Consider the following 23549-nt stretch of genomic DNA (forward strand, 5'->3'; position numbering starts at 1 on the left):
TGTAACAGAGTGTGAAACTTAAGTTAGACTAGTGTTTGTAAATGAACCGCCTCATGTTGTGTAGCTTTCTGCATTGTATGTTTATTTATCATATAAGCTAAACAGTTCACCTTTTTTATTTAAGTGAAATGTTTAATTATGAGTGTTAAAGAAAACAATAAAGTTTTTTTTTATATAAAGTAGGCAGCAAGTATATTTCATGTATTTTAACCATGTATATGATACATAATAATGGATTGGATTTATATAGCGCTTTTCAAGGCACCCAAAGCGCTTTACAATGCCATTATTCATTCACTCTCACATTCACACACTGGTGGAGGCAAGCTACAGCTGCCCTATGCAGATGTTACATTCTGTAATATGTGTAAAGAAATGACTTTGATTTTGCTACCCTGAGAAGATTTCTCTAGATCAGCTGTTGCCTCGACTCCTCCCTCTGCTGGTGACAGCTGAGTTATGAACAGAAAAATCTTGTCTTCACAACTTAATTGCACCAAACTGTTTGTGTGTGAGTACATCTAAAAACTAACATCTGCTTTGCCACATGACAGCAGAGGTTTGGTGACAGGAGACCTGCATCCTCTCTGTGAGCAGCCAACAGCACTCAGCTGTCATATGAAATTAATAAGATTTTGATATCAAACTCACCTGCACAGGTAAACCCCACGAAGGACAAAGACTCAAAAGTCCAAGGTTCCCTAGAGTGAAAAAGAAAGCAGCACAGGTCATACAGATGTCAGAGTGCGCTTTGAGAGATGTTGCTTTGGCACAGATCCAGTTTCTGCCATAGGTGGTGCAGGTTGTTGCTGTCCTGTCAGAGCAAGAAGGTTCTAGGTTCAAATCCTGCTGGGCTTCTTTTTTTCTGTGTGGAGTTTGCACTCAGCTACTCTGGAGTGGAAGATTCTAGGTTGGTCGTGTATGTGAGGGAGATGAAGTGCCCAGAATAAGCTGCTTTATGAATGTGCGGTTAATTAAAAGCACTTTGAGGGGTTTGTAGCACAGCATGAATGTAAGTACATGACCTGCCTATTGATGTGTGTAGTTTGTGCTCACAGGTACAATGTAACAAAATCTACATCCCACCTTATACTAATAGCACCACACTGATACATTGTAGACACAGTATAAAACATGGACGCCTGCATTCTCTCTGAAGGCCACCAGATGGCGATAGTTGGGGGAAAAAAACTCACTTTAAAAGCAGAAGCAAAGATGATTTCACACAAACTCACTTTTGACTGATTCCAGCTCAGATTATTCAGTTTCATTTCAGATTTACTCATGAAGCAACAGGAAGCAACATTCAGGTTAAGAAAATTTATTTACAGAACAAAAACAGACTGTACAGGTGAGAAAGGGCCTTGATGCATGTTCAATCATCCAGGTAAGTAAATCTCCAAAAGTTGACTCTGTTCACCTGGACGTGGTGTTTTCAGTGGGAGAAACGTTTCGTCACTCATCCAAGTGACTGCAGGTTTCCCCAACCTTATAAACAGGACATTTACAAGCTACGTCCAGACGAACAGAACCAACGTTTTGGAATACAGGTTAGAAAATATTTTTTATAAAAGAGAATTCATGTATACAAAAACCAACTCATTTTTTCATCAATAATAACGTAAAACAATAAAATCTGTACCAGGAATAATTTTAAAAGTGTATAAATAAACAGAAATAAATAAAAGCTCCGTGTAATTTAATATATACAAATATATATTATAGATGTCTCGTCTATTTAAACTACAGAAACAGTCTGAGGCTTCAGCTCAGCAGGAGCAGAGGTCACGAGCTAACAGCTACACATACAGTAGAAACAGGACACGTCTGAAATTCAAGAAAACTAAAGAAAAAGAAGGAAAAGTACGACATTAGTTCAATCTTCTTTTGGAATGAATCCATCTTTAAAACTGTTCAACACAACGTGATGAAATCGTTCACAAAGATGCTGAACAACAAATCCAGGATGTCCTCGTCTGTCTCTGCTCTGAGAAGCTGGAACAGCAGCAGGAGACTCAGATCAGCTGGAAGCCCTCTGAGAGAGTTCAAGGAGGCGAATCCTGACTCTGTTTCTCTGTTGGACTGTTTGTCGATGTTTTGCACCAAACAAAAATAACATTTAATAACTTGTGAAAATCTTATTTTCACATTTCAAACAGGCTGCTGTTCAGCTGGAGGCTGGTATGAACCCTGACTCTGTGGTTTAAGTTTCCTGTAGATTAAAACACCACCAACAACAACAACAACAGCAGCAACAATAACGCCAACAGGAAGACCAACTTTCAGTCCAAAAGATTCATCCTCCTTCCCTCCTGCTTCCTTCTCTTCTGCCTCCTTCCCTCCATCCTCTGTGTGTCCTCCTGGCTGACCTGCAGGTGAGAAACAGGTGTGAGGTGTCAGCTGTCAGGTAGGTGATGAGTGAAGAACAGAACAGAATCCATTTCCTCTTCAAACTGCTGTCAGACATTATCTACTGCACTCTGATCACATCACTCAGACCAGCTGCTTTCTACAAAGTCTCATCAACAACATCTTTAGAAACAAACATCAACAACCAGGAAGCAGCTTCACCTCTGATCACACACACACTCAACTCTACTCACTCACCTGGAGGAACAACAACACTCAGGTGGATGATGCTGATGGGAGGAATCTTTGACAGGGCTCTCTTCCTGCGCACAGTTCCTCTGTTGAACACACGACATTCGTATTTTCCACTATCAGCACTCGTTGCATTATTCAGAATCAAAGACACGTCTCCATCCTTCATCTGTCTGTCCTGCAGATCCACCCGGTTCTTAAAAGATGGATGCTGGTGATCTGGAAGGAACTGTCCACCCTTGTAAACAGCAACATGTTCTGGCTCCAGATCAGCTCTGCTCCACTGTACAAGTGTGAAGTTGTTGTTTGGAGCTCGACATGTCATCGTGGCGTTCTGTCCAGACTGACCCGTGATGGTTTTCTGGTCTGAAAGATGTAACAACAGAGCAGAGAGGAAACAGTCACTTCTACAGCAGCCAATCGGAGTGGGGAACAGACACAACTGCTCTCTGGTTTATGCTGGTTGAATCACACAAACGTGACCATAGACCTGTTAAAATCTGTTAAGGAATCACAGAATTCAGACGAACAACAAAGCGATAAATTCTTGATAAAGAACAAAGTCTAAACATATCTCAGTGCAAACAGAACAACTTGTGTTTAGCTCCCAGTGTTAGAAATCAAACAAAAACACAATTTGAAAGGATTTTTTTGTTTTTAAAAAAAAGATGTTTTGCAAACACCTTTGAACAGCTGCATATTTGTTGTTTTTGTTCTTATGCTCAGAAATATGCAATGTTTTTCAGGTTATTATTTCAAGTTGTTTTTCTGGTGACCACAGAACGAAATTATGATAATAAGTTTATGTCTGTATAGGCTGTCAGTCAGAGTGGTCGCCACATGATCGGAAAGTCGGGGGTTCAAGTCCACTGAACGGCTACCCTGAAGTATGTCTGAGCAAGGTACCGTTCCTACACACTGCTCCCCGGGCGCCTGCTCAGTGGCTGCTCAGTGCTTCACTGAGTGAACAGGTCAAATGCAGAAAGAGTAATTTCCCCACAGGGATCGTTAAAGTAAAATATACACATAATCTTAATATTGTGGACTTTAGCTCATCAAACATCTACATCAAGGTTTCTCTGTGTCCAGGTGATTGTAGAGCCAGGCTCTGAGCACGCAGATCACATGGATGACACGGGTGCATCCTTACTGCTGTAAGACTTTGTGGGTTTGTAGACATGAAGCCATGTTGTAGGTCCACCTCTGTTCACATAATCATCATCTTTGTGAACACGACATGAACTTCCTGGACATGTATTGTTGTAGGGTCTACCTTAGAGTATAAAGCACCTTGAGGTGACTGTTGTTGTGATTTCGCGCTATATAAATAAAATTGAATTGAACTTGTGTTGACCAGGCCAACATTCAATTCAACCAACATTCGTTAGTTTTTGCTCCTGATTTCACCATCAGCTCTTCATCTGCTACACTGCTCCCTCTGAGAAATCAGTGTCAGATAGATGCAGGTGACAGGGCTGACTAAATGATGCAATGAGCTCCCAGTTCAGACATCAGGCCCACGACTCCGTGCCAACCTGGGCGCGCTGTAGTATGTACCATACTGTACACTGCCCCCTATCGGTCATCGGCTCGCTCTGCAGGAACACAGGGAACGCGCTTCCGCTGCAATCTTTGTGAGCTCGCTACACGGTTTCTCTCCGTGAGAAGAGAAGCTGTTTGTGTTATCGTTCGTGGACGGTGGAAAACAGCTTTGCTAGGAGCTTTAAACAATGATGCCCTTTACTCGAAATCGACGTGGGCTTAACTTTGGATATTGGAGCCTGTTTTTAATCGTGACGTCGACAAAAACGAAGCTTATCAGCAGCTTTCACCGTCTTCATGTTTGCTGACGTGTGGGATCAGGCACAAAGGAGCTGCTAGTATGTTTTTAGAGCCTCTGCATGTCGGGGTAAGTAAAACACAGACACGCAGAGGCATAAGAAGGTCGTGTTTCACGTCTGGTTGTAGCGCTGAAACATGGCTGCTGCTCTGGTTGAGCGTTGTGCCATAGCAGAGTGAAGCTGACCCCCCACCCACTTGAAACGTAAAGGCAAATAGGCGGAGCGGTTAGTGCTACGTTTGTGCAGATTTGTGCAGGTAAAATTAGCGTTTGTGCTGCTACGGTTTCCGAGATATTAAACTTTATTTTATAGGTCATTCAAAGGTCACCATCCCCCCAGACTGCTCCAAAACGGGCCAAAATGGTCTACTTTTTTAGTGCTACGTTTGTGCTGGTTTGTGCAGGTAAAATTAGCGTTTGTGCTGCTTCTGTTTTAAAGATATTAATGAAAATGTAAAGGTCAACCAGCCCCCCCCACATTACCCAAATCCAACAAAAGTGGTATCAAACGTTTGTGCTACGTTTGTGCTGGTTTGTGCTGCAAAGATTTTCGTTTGTGCTGCTATCATTTTAAAGATATTAATAACAATTTCTAGAGGTCATCAGAGGTCAACCAGCCCCCCCACATTAATTAAATCAAACAAAATGGGTGTCAATCAACTGTGCTACGTTTGTGCTGGTTTGTGCTGCTAAAATTTTCGTTTGTGCTGCTTCTGTTTTAAAGATATTAATGAAAATGTAAAGGTCAAAAGGTCAACCAGCCCCCCCACATTGCCCAAATCCAACAAAAGTGGTATCAAACGTTTGTGCTACGTTTGTGCTGGTTTGTGCTGCAGAAATTTTTGTTTGTGCCGTTATTATTTTAAAGATATTAACAAAAATTTCTAGAGGTCAACCAGCCCCCCCATATTAATGGAATCAAACAAAATGGATGTCAAACGTTTGTGCTGGTTTGTGCTGCAAAAATGTTTGTTTGTGCTGCTAACATTTTAAAATGTTTAATAAAATAACGTCTTGATGCGTGCTTAATCATCCAGGTAAGTAAATCCCAAAAGGTTGATTCTGTTCATCTGGACATTTTCAGTTGGAGAAACGTTTCGTCACTCATCCAAGTGACTTCTTCAGTCTCAGCTGACTGCAGGTTTCCCCAACCTTATAAACACCCGTGAGTGAAGTTGCCCCCCCTACCTTCTTCAAATCGAACAAAATTGATGTCAAACATTTGTCCTGCAAATTATTTTGTTTGTGCAGGTTATGTTTCCCTAATTTTATAAACAGTACATGTACAGTGAGAGAGAGATGTTACATCTGTCTTCACTTGCATCCCAGTCATAGAAGCGTTGGAGGTCGTTCATAAGAGATTACAGGATCATCCCAACCTCAGCAACAGGACCACTCTCAGCACTGATCAGTTGTGTTTGCTTTTGGAACTGTGTCTTAATTCCACTTATTTTGCATAAGGGTCAGTACAGGCAGAAATCTAGGTGTGCCATGGGTTCCCACAGGCCCCTGGTCAAAGTCACCAAACCAGTTCGTAAGCAGGTACAGGTGTGGCCAGAAGGGTCCTCAGAGGCACTGCTTTTCCACCACAGGCCGCCACACACGACAACACCACAGACTTTCAGGAATATACAGAAACTGTCACTGCCTACATCCCAAAATGCATCGATGATGTCACAGAGACCAGGACTATCACTGTCTGGGCCAATCAGAAACCATGGCTCACAGGTCAGGTTTAAATGCTCCTAAAGTTGAAAAATGCAAGCCTTCAGAGCCGGGAATTAGGTGAGTCTAAGAACAGCAAGGGCAAACCTGTCACGTGGCATCAGCTACAGCAAAGCTTCAGCGACAGCAGAGATACTTGGAGGCAGTGGCAAGGAATACAAACCATCACAGACTACAAGCCCACTCTACAGACCGTGGTGACACAATCCCCAGACAGTGTGTGGAGATCCCTCCACCATCATTACTGAACCCAAGAAGTCATCTATCTCCTGCTTTAAGGACTACCGTCCTGTCAAACTCACCTCCATCATTATTAAGTTAAGTGCTTTGAACGGTTAGTCATGCATCAAATCAAATTATTGCTTTCCCCCAACCTGGATCCATTTCAGTTCGCATACCGGTCAAAACGCTCAACCGATGATGGAATTTCAACTGCCCCTCACTCAGCCCTCACACATCTGAACACTAGAGACTCATATGTCAGAGTGCTGTTCATAGACTTCAGTTCAGCATTCAACACCATCATTCCCCAGCAACTCATTCACAAACTGGATCTGCTGGGGATCAGCACCTTGCTGTATAACGGGCTGCTAGATTTCTTGACAGGAAGACAGCAGACAGTACGGGTCAACAGCAACACCTCCAGCCCAAGAACACGGAATACGGGGGCTCCCCAAGGATGTGTGTTGAGCTCCCTTCTCTTCACTCTGCTGACCCACGACGAGATCTAATACAGGGGTGAAGTTAACCATCTGCCAGAGTGGTACAGCAACAACAACCTGTCCCTGAATGTGGAGAAGACCAACAGTGACTCTACTTCCTCTGCAAACTGAGAAGCACAAGAGATTCAACCCCCATTATGAGCACCTTTTACAGAGGCACAGTTGAGAGTATCCTCACCAGCTGCATCACTGGTGTGGTATGACTCCTGCATTGGGTTCTGCAGGAAAAAATGACAACGGGTAGTGAGAGCAGCCGAGAGCATTGTGGGGACCTCTCTTGCCTCCCTCCCCAGGAGATCTACTGCACCTGCCTCATCTGGAAGGTCGTCTCCATTACAGGTGACTCCACTCATCCCTTCAACAGCGTCTTCAGTTTGCTGCCATCAGGAAGCACAAACCAGCACAAACGTAGCACTAAAAAAGTAGACCATTTTGGCCCGTTTTGGAGCAGTCTGGGGGGATGGTGACCTTTGAATGACCTATAAAATAAAGTTTAATATCTCGGAAACCGTAGCAGCACAAACGCTAATTTTACCTGCACAAATCTGCACAAACGTAGCACTAACCGCTCCGCCTATTTGCCTTTACGTTTCAAGTGGGTGGGGGGTCAGCTTCACTCTGCTTTGTGCCATTTATCACCGACGGAGCGTTCCCCAGCGTCGGGAGCGCGCACTGGTCAGGATCCAGGTTACTCCGCTTTCTTTACAACCAGCTAGTCAAGTAGTGATGTTTTAATTTGGTGACAAAGTTACAGTTGGATGTCGTTACATTGCCATAAAGTGAAACCTCCTAGAAAAAGAAGTTATAGTTTTAGGAAGTCTTACATCCTTGTTGTTGGTTCAGAGGTTGTTTCAGCAAATTGCTGCGGAAATGTTAAAGTTTGAGTGCATTCTCAAGTGAGGGATGACTTCTTATTGGAACAGGCGGAACGAAGCCCAAATATCAACAGGACCTATTTTCTTTTGTCCATGACCTTCGCTGTCATCCAGTTTCTGGATGGGGAAAACTCAGATAAACTTCACTACAGTGATGTTCTCAGCAGGTACTTGATGCGAGACAAAAAATGACTGTTCCTTAACCAGGCTCTGATGGTTAAATAATCCACACACAGTGCGCGCAAACAGTGCTCCAGTTGTGCGTCTCCTCGAGTTTTAGTACTTCTTTAGTGGCTTGGTTGTTCTCCTGAGATAACGCGGTCAAGTGAGCTGTGATTTGTGCGCCGGGGTGAAGCCAGCCGACCTGTTACCCGCCGCGAACATTAAGACTCGCGGTAGCGCTTCTCCTCCTTCGCTGATCGCTAGCATAGCGCGCGTTACGGAAGTGCGACACCGTGTCGAAACGCCTGTTTCGAGCTTTTTTATCCTTAACTTTCTCCCGTAGCAGAGCACTGCACATGCTAATAGCATTATATTAGTACCAACTTCAGGTTTCCCGGATTAAAAACCCCTGTTATGACGTGAAAGTAATCCGGGACCAGTCCGCTTTTGCCCGCTACTCTGATTTGTACCGCTATGCTAACTTGACGTGTCGCTTTGCTGTCGCTAGCTCGGCAGGTAGCCGTGCTTTGAGCCAAGTGAATGTTTTCTGTTATGTGAGGTTTTAGCCGAAAAACGATGTTCAGCAAGTCTCGGTGGCTCTAACAGTGATCACTTAAACTGCACACAAATACTAAGACTAAGCAAAACACACAGAAAACTCACACCACACAGAGCCGCTTCTACTTCGCAACTAGCGAGCTAACTTGCGCTCGAAGCCCGGTAACCGGCGAGCTTCGCTAATCACGCTTACGTCCCGGTTGCGTGTGTTTAATATGCCAATAACGGCAAATCAATTCATCAGCAATCTAAGAGTTACATACTCACCTGTTGACGCAAACGCGAAATAACAGACGAGAAGAATCCCGAAGAGCGACGTACGAACACCGCTACCCATCTTGTCGCCGTGAAGACGTTCGCTCGGGACGGTAACGGTGCCAAATACGGTTGTGCCCCGAACTGGTTTCCTGGTTTCCGCATTAAAATGATTGGCCGTATTTACATTGTTGTAAATGACTTGTTGGTGTATATGTGAAACGTGTCAAATAACGCAGGATTTGAGATACTTTGCAAAACAGTTAATTTCTAAATTTTATATAACCCGTCATAAATCATGTTCACTGAACTCTACTTACCAATATAAGTAAAGACAATACACATAAAAATAAATAGAAACATTGGAAATGACTTCTGTTTAAATGATCAGTTTTGTAAAAACTCCAATAATCCATAAATGCATTGATCGGCTCTACTTTCTAAAAGACTGTATGTTTGTTATATTTATTAATAACTGTTCATTTGTTTGTTTGTTTTTTTTAAACATTGCAGTCAGATCCTTAAATGTGTTTATATATGTTGATAAAACAGAATTAATATTCCAGTCAGTTATTTTATATCTAATATTTTGTCTTCATTGTGTTTTCAGTCACATCATAATTGAGTTGTTGAAGACTTTCAGAAAGGACAGAATGAGACTGACAGGTGAAAATCGATGATGACAGCTTAAGGATTCACTGTCGTTAACATAAGTGCACTGACACTTAATAATAAAAACAAAACTGTAAAATTAGAGTCCAGATGAGAGTTACAGCTGACATAAGTGGCATTATAACTTTTATTTATTATTTTTATAGTTTACATGTTGTGTATATTTAAAGTACCTAAATACATTTTTAAGAGGGCCACATGGTGACATCCAGGCTTTGCATCCACCACCTGGTATTTCTTTAGTATCTGCTCGGCCGGGTTTCCAAGCAATCTGAGCAGGTACTAAACTGTGATGTCACCGATTGGCTGGTCGGTGACGTCGCTTGATGAGTCGTAACAAGTCTGACAGGGTGACAGGCAGGTGATGCTGAAGAGGTTCATCAAATGGACACTGGTGTAACATCCGTGATGTCGATCAGACGTCCATCTTGGAAATATTCTTTAAAAAAAACTATCTGTGTGTTTTTGTAGCAACTTTAAGTAACAGGGCGTTCATACCACGTGTTAGAAGAGAGTAACCGTTACAGTGTGTTAATAGTTGTATATATTTCTAATGTATCTGACCTCGACTCTCTTTGTACCAACAGGAAGGAGGAAGAGGGCGACTTTACTTGGTGTCAGAGACAGAAATGAGAAAAAGCTGAAATGAGTGAGAAGGACGATGAAGGAAACATCTGTGCTGTGTCTGCTCTGTAAGTAGAATCTCCTGCACTACAGAGCAGGTTTATTATACCCAGGGTATATTTCTGTTATTCAGATTAGTTGACGCTAACATTGGTAATCAGGATATTCTGTCATATGAAGCTGATATGAGTTGATAAAACTCACTCAGTTAACCCGGGGTTTCCCTCCCTGCACCTCCACATGTGCTGTTTTCACACAGTTATGGATAAATGTATCAACATCAAAGAGACTGTCTGCTGCTGATGAAGAGTGTGTGTGTGTTTGTGTGAGCAATATACAGTAATGTAGTACTAGCAAACCTAGTACTGTACCAGTACTCTGTTGCTTTAGTCGAGTTTTATTGTCAACCAAACAATACACACTCAGGTAACAGTGGGACAAAACATCGTCCTCCTTCAAAGGTGAAAAACACTGTAAAATGACATGAAAATATAACAAATTCAAATATACATGTTTACAACTATACAGAAGATAAACTGAGAATAAGTTCAACAGTATTGTGCTTGAATAGAGAGAGTAAGGATGAGGGCTGTTCGATATAACCATATATATCAGATGACGATATAAAAACGTCTATCGTTTCAGTTTACGCTATCGTTTGTTTCGTGGTGTCGCAAAATAAACTGTTTACGTCAATATTTTTTCATGGTTTTGACGGTCGCTGTAGTGGCTATATTCATTTCTTTCTCTTATATTCAATATAACCACACTACGGACGCACAAGCGCCTGTTTTTATGCGTCGTCGTTAGCAACAACAACTGTAAAACCATCGTGTGTCCGCTTGTTTATGTTCCACATAAACCTTTCACAATAAAGCTCAAGATCCTGTTGAGACCTTTCAAAATAAACTGAATCACGTGAAAGAGTATGCAGTGTTTACGGATGAGAAGCAAAACAGCTACAACTTATGTCTAAAAATGTATCGTTTCATCGGTTAAAACACTCGACTCCAGGTACACGACGTGCAGCTGGAAACACTTCAAGCAAGTCGAGCTGCCCGAGATTCACAGAATTTACAGAAAATGTTACATTTTTGTGATTTATATCGTTATCGGACGATAGATGTTTTATATCAGGATATGAGATTTTGGTCATATCGCACAGCCCTAGTAAGGATAGAAAAGAATGATAATACATAAATACAATAGTACACAGAATAAATGCACTGCTCCAAAAACAAAGGGAAAACTTACACAACACAATGTAACTCCAAGCCAATCACACTTCTGTGAAATCAAACTGTCCACTTAGGAAGCAACACTGATTGACAATCAATGCCACACACTGTTGGATTAGACAACAGGTGGGAATTATTAGCAAGACATCCCAATAAAGGAGTGTTTCTGCAGGTGGTGACCACAGACCTTCTCTGTGCTGATGCTTTCTGGCTCATGTTTTGGTCACTTTTCAATGCTGGCTGTGATTTCACTCTAGTGATAGATTGAGACAAAGTCTACAATCCACACAAGTGGCTCAGGTAGTGCAGCTCATCCAGGATCACATCAATGTGAGCTGTGGCAGGAAGGTTTGCTGTGTGTCAGTGTAGTGTCCAGAGCATGGAGGCGCTACCAGGAGACAGGCCGGTACATCAGAAGGCCGTAGGAGGGCAACAACCCAGCAGCAGGACCGCTGCCTTCACCTTTGTGGAAGGAGGAACAGGAAGAGCACTGCTAGAGCAAAATGACCTCCAGCAGGCCACAAATGTACACGTGTCTGCTCAAATGGTTACAAACAGACTCCAAGAGGGTGGCATGAGGGCCCGACGTCCACAGGTGGAGGTTGTGTTTACAGCCCAGCACCGTGCAGGACGTTTGGCATTTGCCAGAGAACACCGAGATGGCAAGTTTGCCCCTGGCAATGAAAGCAGAATCACACTGAGCACATGTGACAGATGTGACAGAGTCTGGACACAGCGTGGAGAACCTTCTGCTGCCTCCAACATCCTCCAGCATGATGGTTTGGCAGTGGGTCAGTTATGGTATGGGGTGGCATTTCTTTTGGGGGGCTGCACAGCCCTCCATGTGTTCATCAGAGGTAGCCTAACTGCCATTAGGTACTAAGATGAAATCCTCAGACCCCCCCTGTGAGATCATATGTTGGTGCGGGCAGCTCTGGTTTCCTCCTAATGCAAGACAATGCTGAACCTCATGTGGCTGCAGTGTGTCAGCATTTCCTGCAGGACGAAGGCATTGATGCTGTGGACTGGTCCAGCTGTTCCCCAGACCTGATTCAACCCAGCACATCTGGGACGTCATGTCTCGCTCCGTCCACCAACTGCACCACAGACTGTCCAGGAGTTGGCAGATGCTTCAGTCCACGTCTGAGAGGAGGTCCATCAGGAGACCATCCACCACCTCATCAGGAGCATGTCCAGGTGTTGTAGGTCATACAGACACGTGGAGGCCACACACACTGTCGAGCTTCACTTTGACTTGTTGTAAGGACATTACTGTAGAGTGTTTTTCCTCTTTGAGTGTGACTCCAAATCCAGACCTCCATGGGTTGCTACATTGGATTTTCACTCATTCAGCTATCTAAAGTATTTAATGAGAATATTTCATTCATTCAGATCTGGGATTCTTATTTTTGAGTTCCCTTTATTTTGAGCAGTGTGCAACACAGAGTCAACAGTGCAAGTGTTGGAAATGTCAGTCGTCTCAGGAAGGAGTGTGTGCTATATTACTCTTTAGGACATTAGTCCTTCGCTACACCAACGAGTCCTCAGCAGCTGTTTATTTATTGATGGTACAACTTATTTTATTACAACACTGGTAGAATAAACAGTTTTTACTGAATAAAGTTACAAGTTTAAGAGTCAGTAACTCACTTTAAATATTGTTTGTATTTGATATTGATTGAGCCTCGTCTTCATATTTGCTGCAGCCATGATTGTGACCCTTCTGTTATAATCCTGACTTCAATAATATGAAAATTATTTAAACATTATATTTAGAACAATGTAAATGTGTGAAATGAAGAATACATTGAAATGATATAAATAATGTAACGTCAAAGATGAATTATTGCTATAGAAGATTTAATACTTAACTGGTCGCTTCATGAAGGCTGAATATGAAATATTTGCTCTGTAGGACATAACATAGCATCTATAACACTTTCTAACAAACAAACATATTCTAATAATAAACTAAACAAAGGAATTCACTTTCACTCGTTCATCAGTAAAGTCAGAGGTTGAGCTGGAGCTCGTGTCCCGTCACAGCCGTCACTCACACCAGATGTGAGAGTAGTGCGTTTGTTCGGTGCAGCATAACAAACTGGCTAATTAAAGTCTATATTTACACTTTTTATTTGAATACTTTATTTAATTCTATATGAGTAACAATAACAAAGTGAGCTGCACTGAAAACAGGTGAGCGTCTCAGTGTTCACAGTAATATTCACAGGAAATCTTAACACTTGTTAGACTTTTTAAGCCATGAGGAGGTTTTGCTAAACTCAGAATCTCCTCTAAGCTGCACTCTGACAACAGTCCAGCTCCATCAATGATCCCATTGTAGTTCTTATTAGTTACATGCTGTTTATAGTGAGTGGGCTTCTTTGCATGCTGCTCAGTGTCTTTGTCCCTTTGATGGGGTGTTGTTGTCACCCTGCTGGGTCCATAGGAGCCTCTACCAGGAGGCTGAGGGGCAGCGTTGGAGGTCATCAGTGTTTTTAGCCTGAAGTTAGCAGAGAGGCTAAACTTGACTCTTTGTTGCATTATAGAGACAGAAGTTTAAATAGTGTTTAACAGGACAATCGAGGCTAAAATGGTTTAAAAGATGAACTCATTAAAAAACACTAACAAATCTTCATGTTTCAAATACTGAGAAGCTTCAACAACAAATATGTGTTCAAGCCAGCATGTTTGCTCCTGTAACTGATTGTTTTTCCATCTTGTTCTCTGAATATTTACCAAAGGCTCCATAACTAATGTCATTCATTTTGTTTCTTATCATTGAAACTGTTGTAGAAAATCCACTTTGTTAAGAAAACAGAGAAGCGACGTCTTTATATGAGACTTCAGAAAAATGTTGTACAGGACAAACTGAACAACATCAGAGCGACATCACGACTTCCTGTAACTTTTCTCTGTCCAGCTAAACATGAGTACCTTCCATTTTCTCCTGCAGAGGATTCTGGGTAAAGTCAATCGTGCACTGACGTCCTGTGTGTGTGTTTTATTGTGCAGATGCAGCTGCAGTCGGCTCAGCAGTGAGAACTGAAGACGTCAGTCAAAGAGAAGGAAAAACAGTCAGAGCTGAGAGGTACAGCTGCTCTTCTTTTAGTACAAACACCATAAATCTGTTGCTCACAATCAAACTTTTCCTTTACTTTTAAGGTTGTGTCACTTTTCAAACCATCGTTACGAGTGCTTCCCAGAGACGATGAGTGAAAGAGCAAAGAGTAAAATATGAATCAAACTACGGCCACACAGACTCAAAGTGTCATGTGGTGAATAACTTCCAACAGCTGGATGAATAAGATGAGTTAAAGTTTATATATTAGTCTTTAACAAGGATTTAAAAGACGACACTGATGAGGCGAGCCAGATTTCTTCAGGCAGGTCGTCCCAGGATCGAGGAGTCCTCACAGCAAACATTCAGTCGTCTTTAAGTGTGAGCTGGGAACAGTGAACGGGTTTGTGGCTGCAGCATCTCAGGATGTACACACTGACTGGGACACAAGCACCAGTTCCACTAAATATTCTGGTGCCAGTAACCTGTTAAGATGGAGCAATTTGATGTTATTTAATCAGTTTATTTTTCATCCTGCAGTTAAAATGTATCAAAACAAGATTGTGTGTCTCTGCAGATGCTGTGTGATCTGACACACCTGCACAAAATGTGTCAAAGTTCAATAAGTTACATTATTGTAACTGTGATGCGTTCACTGACATGTCCTGATGCTTTGCTGTATCTAAAGAGAACAGAGAGGCTCTGCTTTGTGCTTATATTCTCCTCCTGTGTGTTTGTGTGTGCAGAGTTTCTACCAGAGCCAAATGTCATCTACTCCTCACTGAAGTCGTCCACCAGTCCAACCACTGGGATCCAGCTGCTGCTCTCTAACTGGTCCACACAGCAGCTCAGACCTGACACATTCACTGTAAACACACTGGTTTATATTCTGTTTGTTCTCCTCATGAAGGAAACCTCAGAAGATCTGAAATGTGAGTGTGTGTCTGCCCCTCATTGGTTGTTTCTGTCTGATGGAAACATGAATTCTTGTGGCTAACAAACACACCTGTCTGAGATAACAAAGAACAAACATGAGTCGACTTCAGCCACAAAGTAAAACCTGCAGGAACGTTTGGTCAGTTTTTGTCTCAGGAGTCATAAAGAGAACATCTGTAACATGTGTCCTCATTCAGCCTGAGAATCCTGGAGACTCAGACGATCATTTTAACCTCTGCTTTATAACTAAAGTGCTCAGCAGCAAGTTTTCATGAAGTCAGACTGAAGTGAAAGAAGGACTCAGACAAAATCTCTTTAATGTGTTTATTTAAAGTTCATAGAGGAATGAATCACTGTTTATGTGATGTTTGATGTTACAGCTGTCTGTGTCACTGTGAGATATGAATGAATTTACATTTCTCTATTTTAACAGGTTCAAATGTGGTTTGTTTTATGATGGAGATACTTTACTTCATTAATAAACGTCCTTCATCTGCAATGTGTCTTTTTGAGTGAAATTGTTTTCAGCAGACACGTGTTAATGTTAGCGCGCCCTCCAGGGGAGTTGGACTGTGCTTCTGTTTCTGTTTCTCTGTGCATACTCAGTACTTATTCTTCACTGACCCACAGATTTGAAATCAGGTTGTTGTTCACATACAAACATTTGTTTTTTTTCTCCAAGTTTTATTCTTTAATAAGAAACTTAACGTGAGTTTTCAATTTGATCCAGCCAAGATGAAGTGGTCTGTGCTGCCATCTACCCACATTAAAGTGCAACAACAGGCTGCCCACCTCTGAGTCTGCAGCACTGAAAACTTAATGTCTACACTTCACACACATCACACAGGATCAGGAGTGCTCAGCTCTTTACAAGAAAATCTCTGTCACACACTGAACACCACAAAAATATACAAACAAGTTCACAAGTTTTATTTCATTACAATCATATACACTCACTGGCCACATTATTAGGTACACCTTCCTAGTACTGAATTTGGTCTTTTTTTTCTTCTTTTTTTTTATTACTTTCAGAGCTGCTATAATTCTTCACAGCAGATTCAACAAAGTGCTGCAAACATTCCTCTGATGTTTTGTACTGAACTTCAGCACCAATGAACCCACAGAAAAAGTAATTGTACAGTCATCATCCTCTCAGAGTGCAGACGGCTTTGACTCTCAGTTACTCTCTCACACCTCAGTGCTCTGTGGATGAGGTCAGCGCTCAGCCTACAAATATGTACAGTACAGACTTTAAATACAGAAGTCCTGTTTCTCATCCATCAGTCATAACATCATCGTATAATCCACACTGATGTCTATATCACAGCCAATGTGGGCCACAAAAACAAAAGATGAAATTCTGAGGCCACATCTGGAGCTCACGGGGTGGAAGCAGCTTCCTGATACCTGAGAAACTTTCCTCATGTCTCTGTCTGCTTTTAGATGAAGTCCATCTACACTTACAAAGACTGTGAAACACTGAAACACAGAAGAACATTTAAACTGAGTTTGACCCGCATGTTTAATGTCAAACAGACTTTCTGAGTTACTGATTCCCACATACAGTGGGGCAAAAAAGTATTTAGTCAGCCACAGATTGTGCAAGTTCCCCCACTTAAAATGATGACAGAGGTCAGTAATTTGCACCAGAGGTACACACTTCAGGAACCAACCAAACCAAAGTTTCTTTGCTTTACATAAATCTCCAACCAAAACTTATCAGATGGTGTGGAGCTGTTACCATCTGGGTAATGAAATGTCACTCAAACAGCTTCTGATATTAAACTAAAATAGTCCACACAGCAGCTCCGACCTGAACACATTCAGTGTGAAACACACTGGTTTATACTCTGTTTGTTCTCCTCGTGATGTTACCCTCATACAACTATCTATCTATACGTATAAATATGTCATTTTTATAGTTAAACGTTTTTAACTAGTTTAATGTATTCGCTCTCTCTCTTGTTCCATGGTGCTTTGCTTCAGACCATTTCCTTCTTTGCTTCTTCATCAGGAGGATGAAGAGGAGGATCTTTCTTGTGTTTTTTAGAGATCACAACTGCAAAAACAAGAATGATCACAGCAAGTAATAAAACAGAAGCCATCAGTCGACCATGATGACTTCTACCAACTCCATCCTCCTTCCCTCCATCCTCTGTGTGTCCTCCTGGCTGACCTGCAGGTGAGAAACAGGTGTGAGGTGTCAGCTGTCAGGTAGGTGATGAGTGAAGAACAGAACAGAATCAAACTGCTGTCAGACATTATCTACTGCACTCTGATCACATCACTCAGACCAGCTGCTTTCTACAAAGTCTCATCAACAACATCTTTAGAAACAAACATCAACAACCAGGAAGCAGCTTCACCTCTGATCACACACACACTCAACTCTACTCACTCACCTGGAGGATCAACATGAAGGTTGATGGTGCTGCTGATGGATGTCCATGAGAGTGTTTTTCTCACAAAGACATGACACTCGTATGTTCCAGTGTCACTGACCGTCACATCCCTCAGAATCACAGACACGTCTCCATCCTTCATCTGTCTGTCCTGCAGATCCACCCGGTTCTTAAAAGATGGATGCTGGTACTCTGGAATAGACAGATTGTCCCGGTACAAAAGAACATATTCTGACTCCAGATCAGCTCTGCTCCATTGTACTACTCTGTTGTTGTTGTTTGGAGCTCGACATGTCAGAATGACGTCGTGTCCAGACTCAGCTGTGACGTTTTTGTGGTCTGAAAAGGAAACACAGAGCAGAGAGGTTACAGATGAAAGTTTGATCTGTTCACTTCTACACCAGCCAATCAGCAAAGAGTTGTACACACTGGGTTCAGCACATTAGGCTAAATGTTCATCACACACACACAATATGAACCTGCATCTGTGAAACAAACTGTGTCCTGATTGTTCTCACATTAAGAAATGAATCAAACAAACATGTTGAGGTAGTCCGACTCGAATGTCAAGGAAGGTTGTAGGGAAGGTTGTAGGGAAGGTTGTAGGGAAGGTTGTAGCGAAGCAGACTACACAGAAATTTCAGGTTTGCAGAGGTGAGCAATTTATTTACAATGAACTCCGTTTAATGTGTAACGTAATGTGTAACGTAACTTAACAAAACTTTCCCCAAAAGTAACTCGATTAACAAAACCCATCAGTTCATGGACCTGGTAACACAGCTCACTTCTCCTCTGAATCTGGCTTTAAATAGGGCCATCAATTTCCCTCCAATTAGCCCAGCCTGTACCTCTCACTTAAACTGAGGGATCTAAAACTCTACACAGATGATTAAAAAGATACAAAACCTCCTCACACTTCTAATTGACACATTTACGTAACTAAATGGCTCCGTTTACATAAACAAGATTCAACAAACCCCTTCAGAACTTGAAACAAACAAAATGAAGCATTTCTATGGAAAAAGAAACCCCTCCGCTTGATGTCACATCAGCAGGACTTAAAACAACAAAATGCTAGGCAGGCGTTTCCCACCTGCACACCAGTTGGTGGCGATAATGCACCATTTGCACCAACCGGCAATAAACCCTATACAGAAGAAGGCGGCGTTTCCCACACGAAGACTGGAAAGAAACAACAAAGTATGAACAAATGACTTAATCTGTGATGAAATAAAATATAAAGAAACATGTAACTGGGTATTTGTCTCAATTTGCAGAATGTTTGTTTTGCCGGCAACAGACAAACCCGGGATAGTGAGTGCAGCAATGTTACTCAACAAATGGCAAATCAAAGCAAATAAATAGAAACAGAGAAATGTGCAAAAAAAAAAAAAAAAAAGGTCAACTCACATGGGACAAAGGGAGAGCATTGCAACTGCTCATCCACTTTGTTACAGCACCTAATAAAATATATGACATATTTGTGAAATTTCATGTGTTATTAGCCTTTATCTGTGTGCCCAAACTTACTAAAATGCTCTCAAGGTGATGATGAGCTGTCATGTCAGGCATATGAAACAAACATACACATACCTGCATATACTGTGCCTTGAAAAGGTTTTCATACCCCTTGAACTTTTACACATTTTGTCGCCTTACAACCACAAACTCAAATGTTTTCACTGAGTTTTTCTGTGACAGACCAACACAAAGTAGCACAAACTTGTAAAGTGGTACAAAAATGATACATGGTCTTTAAAAAATAAACAAATAAAAACTCTGAGAAGAACTTTTAATCAATGAATCAATAATAAACCTTTACAGCAGTTTGTCCATGTTTATCTGACACCACTTTAAAGTTAATACAGTAATAAAATCTCTTCTCTTCACAGCTTCATTATACAAACTGTTATGTAAACGTGTGTGAGTCTAAACACTAACATCCACTTTCTAACACGACAGAAGAGGTTTGGTGACAGCTGAGACCTGCGTCCTCTGTGAGCAGCTGAAACTAAAGCAGCTCCAACATCTAACAGCGGGTAAGAAATAGATCGATAGGATTTAAAATAAAACTCACCTGCACAGGTAAAGCCCACGAGGGAGACAGACAGTAAAGTCCAGCAGAGCCACGGAGATGTTACAGCAAACATGTTTCATTAGGCACATTCAAAGTGCACGAGTGAATTAATGTGGGAGAGTGGAGCCGGCTGTTTTTGTTTTTTTTTTTCCTTTTTTCATGCTTCACGTCCGCGTTTGTTATTGGATAAGCCTGCTGTCAATTATTCACTGTTTCGCTAACACTGGCTGTGCCTCCCCGGTAGACGAGTGAGTCCTCCCAAAGGCGGAGTCACTCCCAGAGGTTTCGGTGTCAAACTAACTTTAGTGAAGTGAGCCGGAAACGCAGCTAGAGGTTCCACACATATCCACTGTACAGTTGTGACTCACGGCTTCAGGTTTCCTTAAAGTGCCCGCTACAGCATTGTTTGATAGACATGAAGAAAATCTTTCTTTCATGTGAATTTAAGATTAGCAAGTAAACAACAGTTAGCTAATAAACTTCATGACATCACACTTTAATAACATAATGACAATCTAATATGTCAACAGTGAAATTTATCTCACTGCTATTTATTTATTTAAATCAAATTTTACAGCAGTGAAATTTAACTCTGTTTGAAATGCTGATCTTCAGGAAACATTAAAGGTGCTTTTATTTCTGTTTTCTATATTCAAATGTTGTTCTTTTAATATACTGGCACCACTACATTTATCTGAAAGCTGACTTATAAGAGTAAACTTTCAAGCTGTGATTAATTGAATGAAGACTGGACCGATATATGAAATATTCCCTTATTGTGAATCATTCCATATCATAACTGTTTGAACTCAGATTGAAAATAGACTTAAAAAGGCTGATTGTTGTAAATGAGTCTGACGGGTCACATTTACACAGCACGACTGTTGAAACTGAAAATCCTCATTCTCTCACCAGCAATCATTTCGGCACTCAGCAGCTTCTTGTTTGAAAATTATTTTAAAAGTTAAATTTGCAGAGATTCTTCTTGAACGTCACCTATAAAACACTCAGGATCCCTGTAGTTATATTTTTGTTTAATTTGACATTTATACTTGTATTTCTTTTTGTTTTTAATTTCATAAATGAAGCTGCATGTGAGGCACGACCCCTAGTGCCAACAGTGAACGCATCACTCTTTCACTCTCTCTCTAACAGCAGCTCTAGTTCACTCTGAATAGGGTGATGACATCATTGCTGTAACGAGTTTGTCGATCTGAAGCTTTTGTATTTGCTTCAGGGAAGCTTATCACTGTGGTCAGCATGTGTTACATGAACGGAGTGCTCAGTCACAGCTTGTATGAGTCGTACATGCTGTCTGACATTTGAAGACTTTTCCTAAAGTGACCAAAATGACAGATTTACACATTTATATCGTTCTACAGATGTTCCAGATGTTTACACATTGAAGCTGTTCCTGGTCACTTTTACCTGAATCTGTTCAGATGTTACATCTCAAATCAATGAGACAATGTTAGTTTTAGGGAAAACTGAGGTGACAGAGGTCAACTGAGAACCTGAGGTTGTCATGGGAACGGTCTTTGAAAATCATGGGAAAGTCTCTAAACAGTGAAACAGCAGAGGTCACACAGAGGTCACACAGAGGTCAGAGCATGTTTGGAGAGGTGGTGCTTTAGCACAGACCCAGTTTCTGTCCCCTCAGAGCAAAAAGGTTGCTGATTCAAATCCTGCTGGGCTCTTTGTGTGGAGTTTACACTCAGCTCCTCCAGAGTGGATTTCCTCCATCTCTGCTGTGTACATCCCACCCTGTACTAATGCCAGTACTAATCAGCTGCTGTATTCTCTCTAAAGGCCACCAGATGGCGATAGATGTGGTTGTAAGAAGACACTTTACTGCTGAGTTCATGGACTCAGTCACTTGTTTTCAGTCATATTGAATAAAAGATTATTTTGAAAATACTTGTATGTTTAAAAATGGAGGAATACCTGAGTGTTATTGTTGAAGTCAGAGTCTCCTTCACCAAAGAAGTGCGACCATGGAGACCAAGGTTTGGAAAGGCAAATTGAGTCAGATGGTTCATGGAGGGTAAAAGTACCTCCTCTCACTTCTGCAGACACAGTCAAGTCCAAATTTGTTGCCTTTTTTCTGTGCTTCACGATTTTTGTGATTCTTAGTTTAAAAGTGACTTTTTCTTTTACTTTTACTTTTTCTTGTAACCGGAAGGTTGCCGGTTCGATTCCCCTGCTCTCGCTATCCTGGTCGTTGTGTCCTTGGGCAAGACACTACCCTACCACCTACTGGTGTTGGCCAGAGGGGCCAACAGTCTTATTGCACATGTGGGTTTGATCAGCTGCAAAAGTCTTTGTTGAGGAATCTGACAGCAGTGGGGAGGAAAGACCTGCGAAGTCTCTCCGTCCCACACCGTGGGTGCCGCAGCCACTGAAGGAGCTGCTCAGTGCTGTCAGAGTCTCTTGCATGGGGTGGGAGATGTTGTCCAACAGGGATGACAGCTTAGCCGCCATTCTCCTGTCACTCACCACCTCCACTGGGTCCAGAGGGCATCCTAGAACAGAGCTGGCCCTTCAGATCAGCCTGTTCAGTCTCTTCCTGTCCCCAGCAGAGATGCTGCCGCCCCAGCAGACCACACCATAAAAGATAGCTGAGGCCACCACAGAGTAACTGAAGGTTTTCAGGAGTGGGCCCTCCACTCCAAAAGACCTGAGTCTCCGGAGCAGGTACAGCCTGCTCTGCCCTTTCCTGTAGAGAGCGTCTGAGTTATGAGTCCAGTCCAGTTTGTTGTTCAGATGAACACCAAGGTACCTGTAGCTGTCCACAGCCTCAATGTCCATACCTTGGATGTTTAGTGGTTGCAGTGGAGGATGCTCGAGCCTCTGCCATTGCTGCACGTATTACCAGAGCCTGTTCTTTAAGAAAGAAACACTTGTGAACTTCTAAATCCTTCTTGCTTGTTGTCTCATTTGTTGTGTGCTGGTCTGTTACATTTTCTAAAACTACACTACACACAACTTTACATTCAGATTGAAAGTGTGCACACATGTAATGAAAACAAATTCCATTAAATCATTATTGTCATCTCCAATCTTTTCCTTGTGCAGTAATACAAGGAACGATTTGCTGTCAGCTCATTTTAATCTGATGTGTTTGAAAGTTTAGTGATGACATCCTGTCTGATGGCACTTTGTTTACAGGCAGCGTTTTAATCACTATTTTAAAGACACTGTGTATGAATGTAACAGCTCAGTGCTGTCTGACAGCATTAGCATTGTTAGTTACCTTAAACAGGCTGAATCCACCGCTGCACTGTGAGGATAAAGACTCTGTGTCGCTCTACTGTCACGTCTTATTCTTCATATGTCACAGCTGAAGATTTTACAAGTGTGAATAACACGCCACGTGCAGAAACAACAGCCTGTACTCTGCAGCGCAACAAGAAACCAGAGCCTAAAGTAACTCTGGTGACGCGCTTTCTCTCTAACCAATCAGAGAGCTCCTTACATCACTGCATAGCTCACATTCCTCCGTCAGGTTGTTTCTACTGGAACGTCCTCAGCAGAACCAATAAAAGGAAAGTAAACTGCAAAGTAAATTTTTATTGATAACATAAAAATATGATCCCTAATTTGATTTTGAAGTTTACTTATTTTTAAAACTACATTAAAAAACATTTTGAAAATCCTGAAAAATATCAGAATTTTACTTTTTTGAATGGGGTTTTTAGTGAGTTATTGTTTTCCACCTTTTTCATTTGAAAGCAGTGCTCCACATTTCACATTTTTTGGATGTGAGTTGTTTCAAACTGTAGACACAAATCTGTCTGTTGA

At 41.7% G+C, this 23549-nt stretch overlaps 2 protein-coding genes and 1 long non-coding RNA gene across 3 annotated transcripts; 1 reads left to right on the plus strand and 2 right to left on the minus strand.

Moving 5' to 3' along the window:
- Positions 1-1312: 1312 nt before the first annotated feature.
- LOC146673840 (coxsackievirus and adenovirus receptor-like) lies at positions 1313-8820 on the minus strand. The gene is made up of 3 exons (XM_085392218.1): positions 8751-8820; positions 2608-2967; positions 1313-2369 (listed from the first exon to the last, which is right to left on the minus strand). The coding sequence occupies exons 1-3, from the start codon at positions 8818-8820 to the stop codon at positions 2152-2154; spliced, it is 648 nt and encodes a 215-aa protein (XP_085248344.1). The 3' UTR covers positions 1313-2151.
- LOC146673841 (uncharacterized) lies at positions 4258-15816 on the plus strand. Its single transcript, XR_014908894.1, has 4 exons — positions 4258-4510; positions 9998-10102; positions 14288-14363; positions 15080-15816. It is a non-coding gene; the product is annotated as an uncharacterized LOC146673841 (long non-coding RNA).
- A 111-nt stretch (positions 15817-15927) lies between these two features.
- On the minus strand, positions 15928-21684 carry LOC146673842 (uncharacterized). The gene is made up of 3 exons (XM_085392210.1): positions 19749-21684; positions 17672-18010; positions 15928-17445 (listed from the first exon to the last, which is right to left on the minus strand). The coding sequence occupies exons 1-3, from the start codon at positions 19819-19821 to the stop codon at positions 17252-17254; spliced, it is 606 nt and encodes a 201-aa protein (XP_085248336.1). The 5' UTR covers positions 19822-21684; the 3' UTR covers positions 15928-17251.
- Positions 21685-23549: the final 1865 nt, after the last annotated feature.

Source organism: Rhamphochromis longiceps, linkage group LG3, assembly GCF_057381845.1.
Source record: "Rhamphochromis longiceps isolate RC_006_pf linkage group LG3, R_longiceps_female_GT1.1, whole genome shotgun sequence".
NCBI classification, from domain to species: Eukaryota; Metazoa; Chordata; class Actinopteri; order Cichliformes; family Cichlidae; genus Rhamphochromis; species Rhamphochromis longiceps.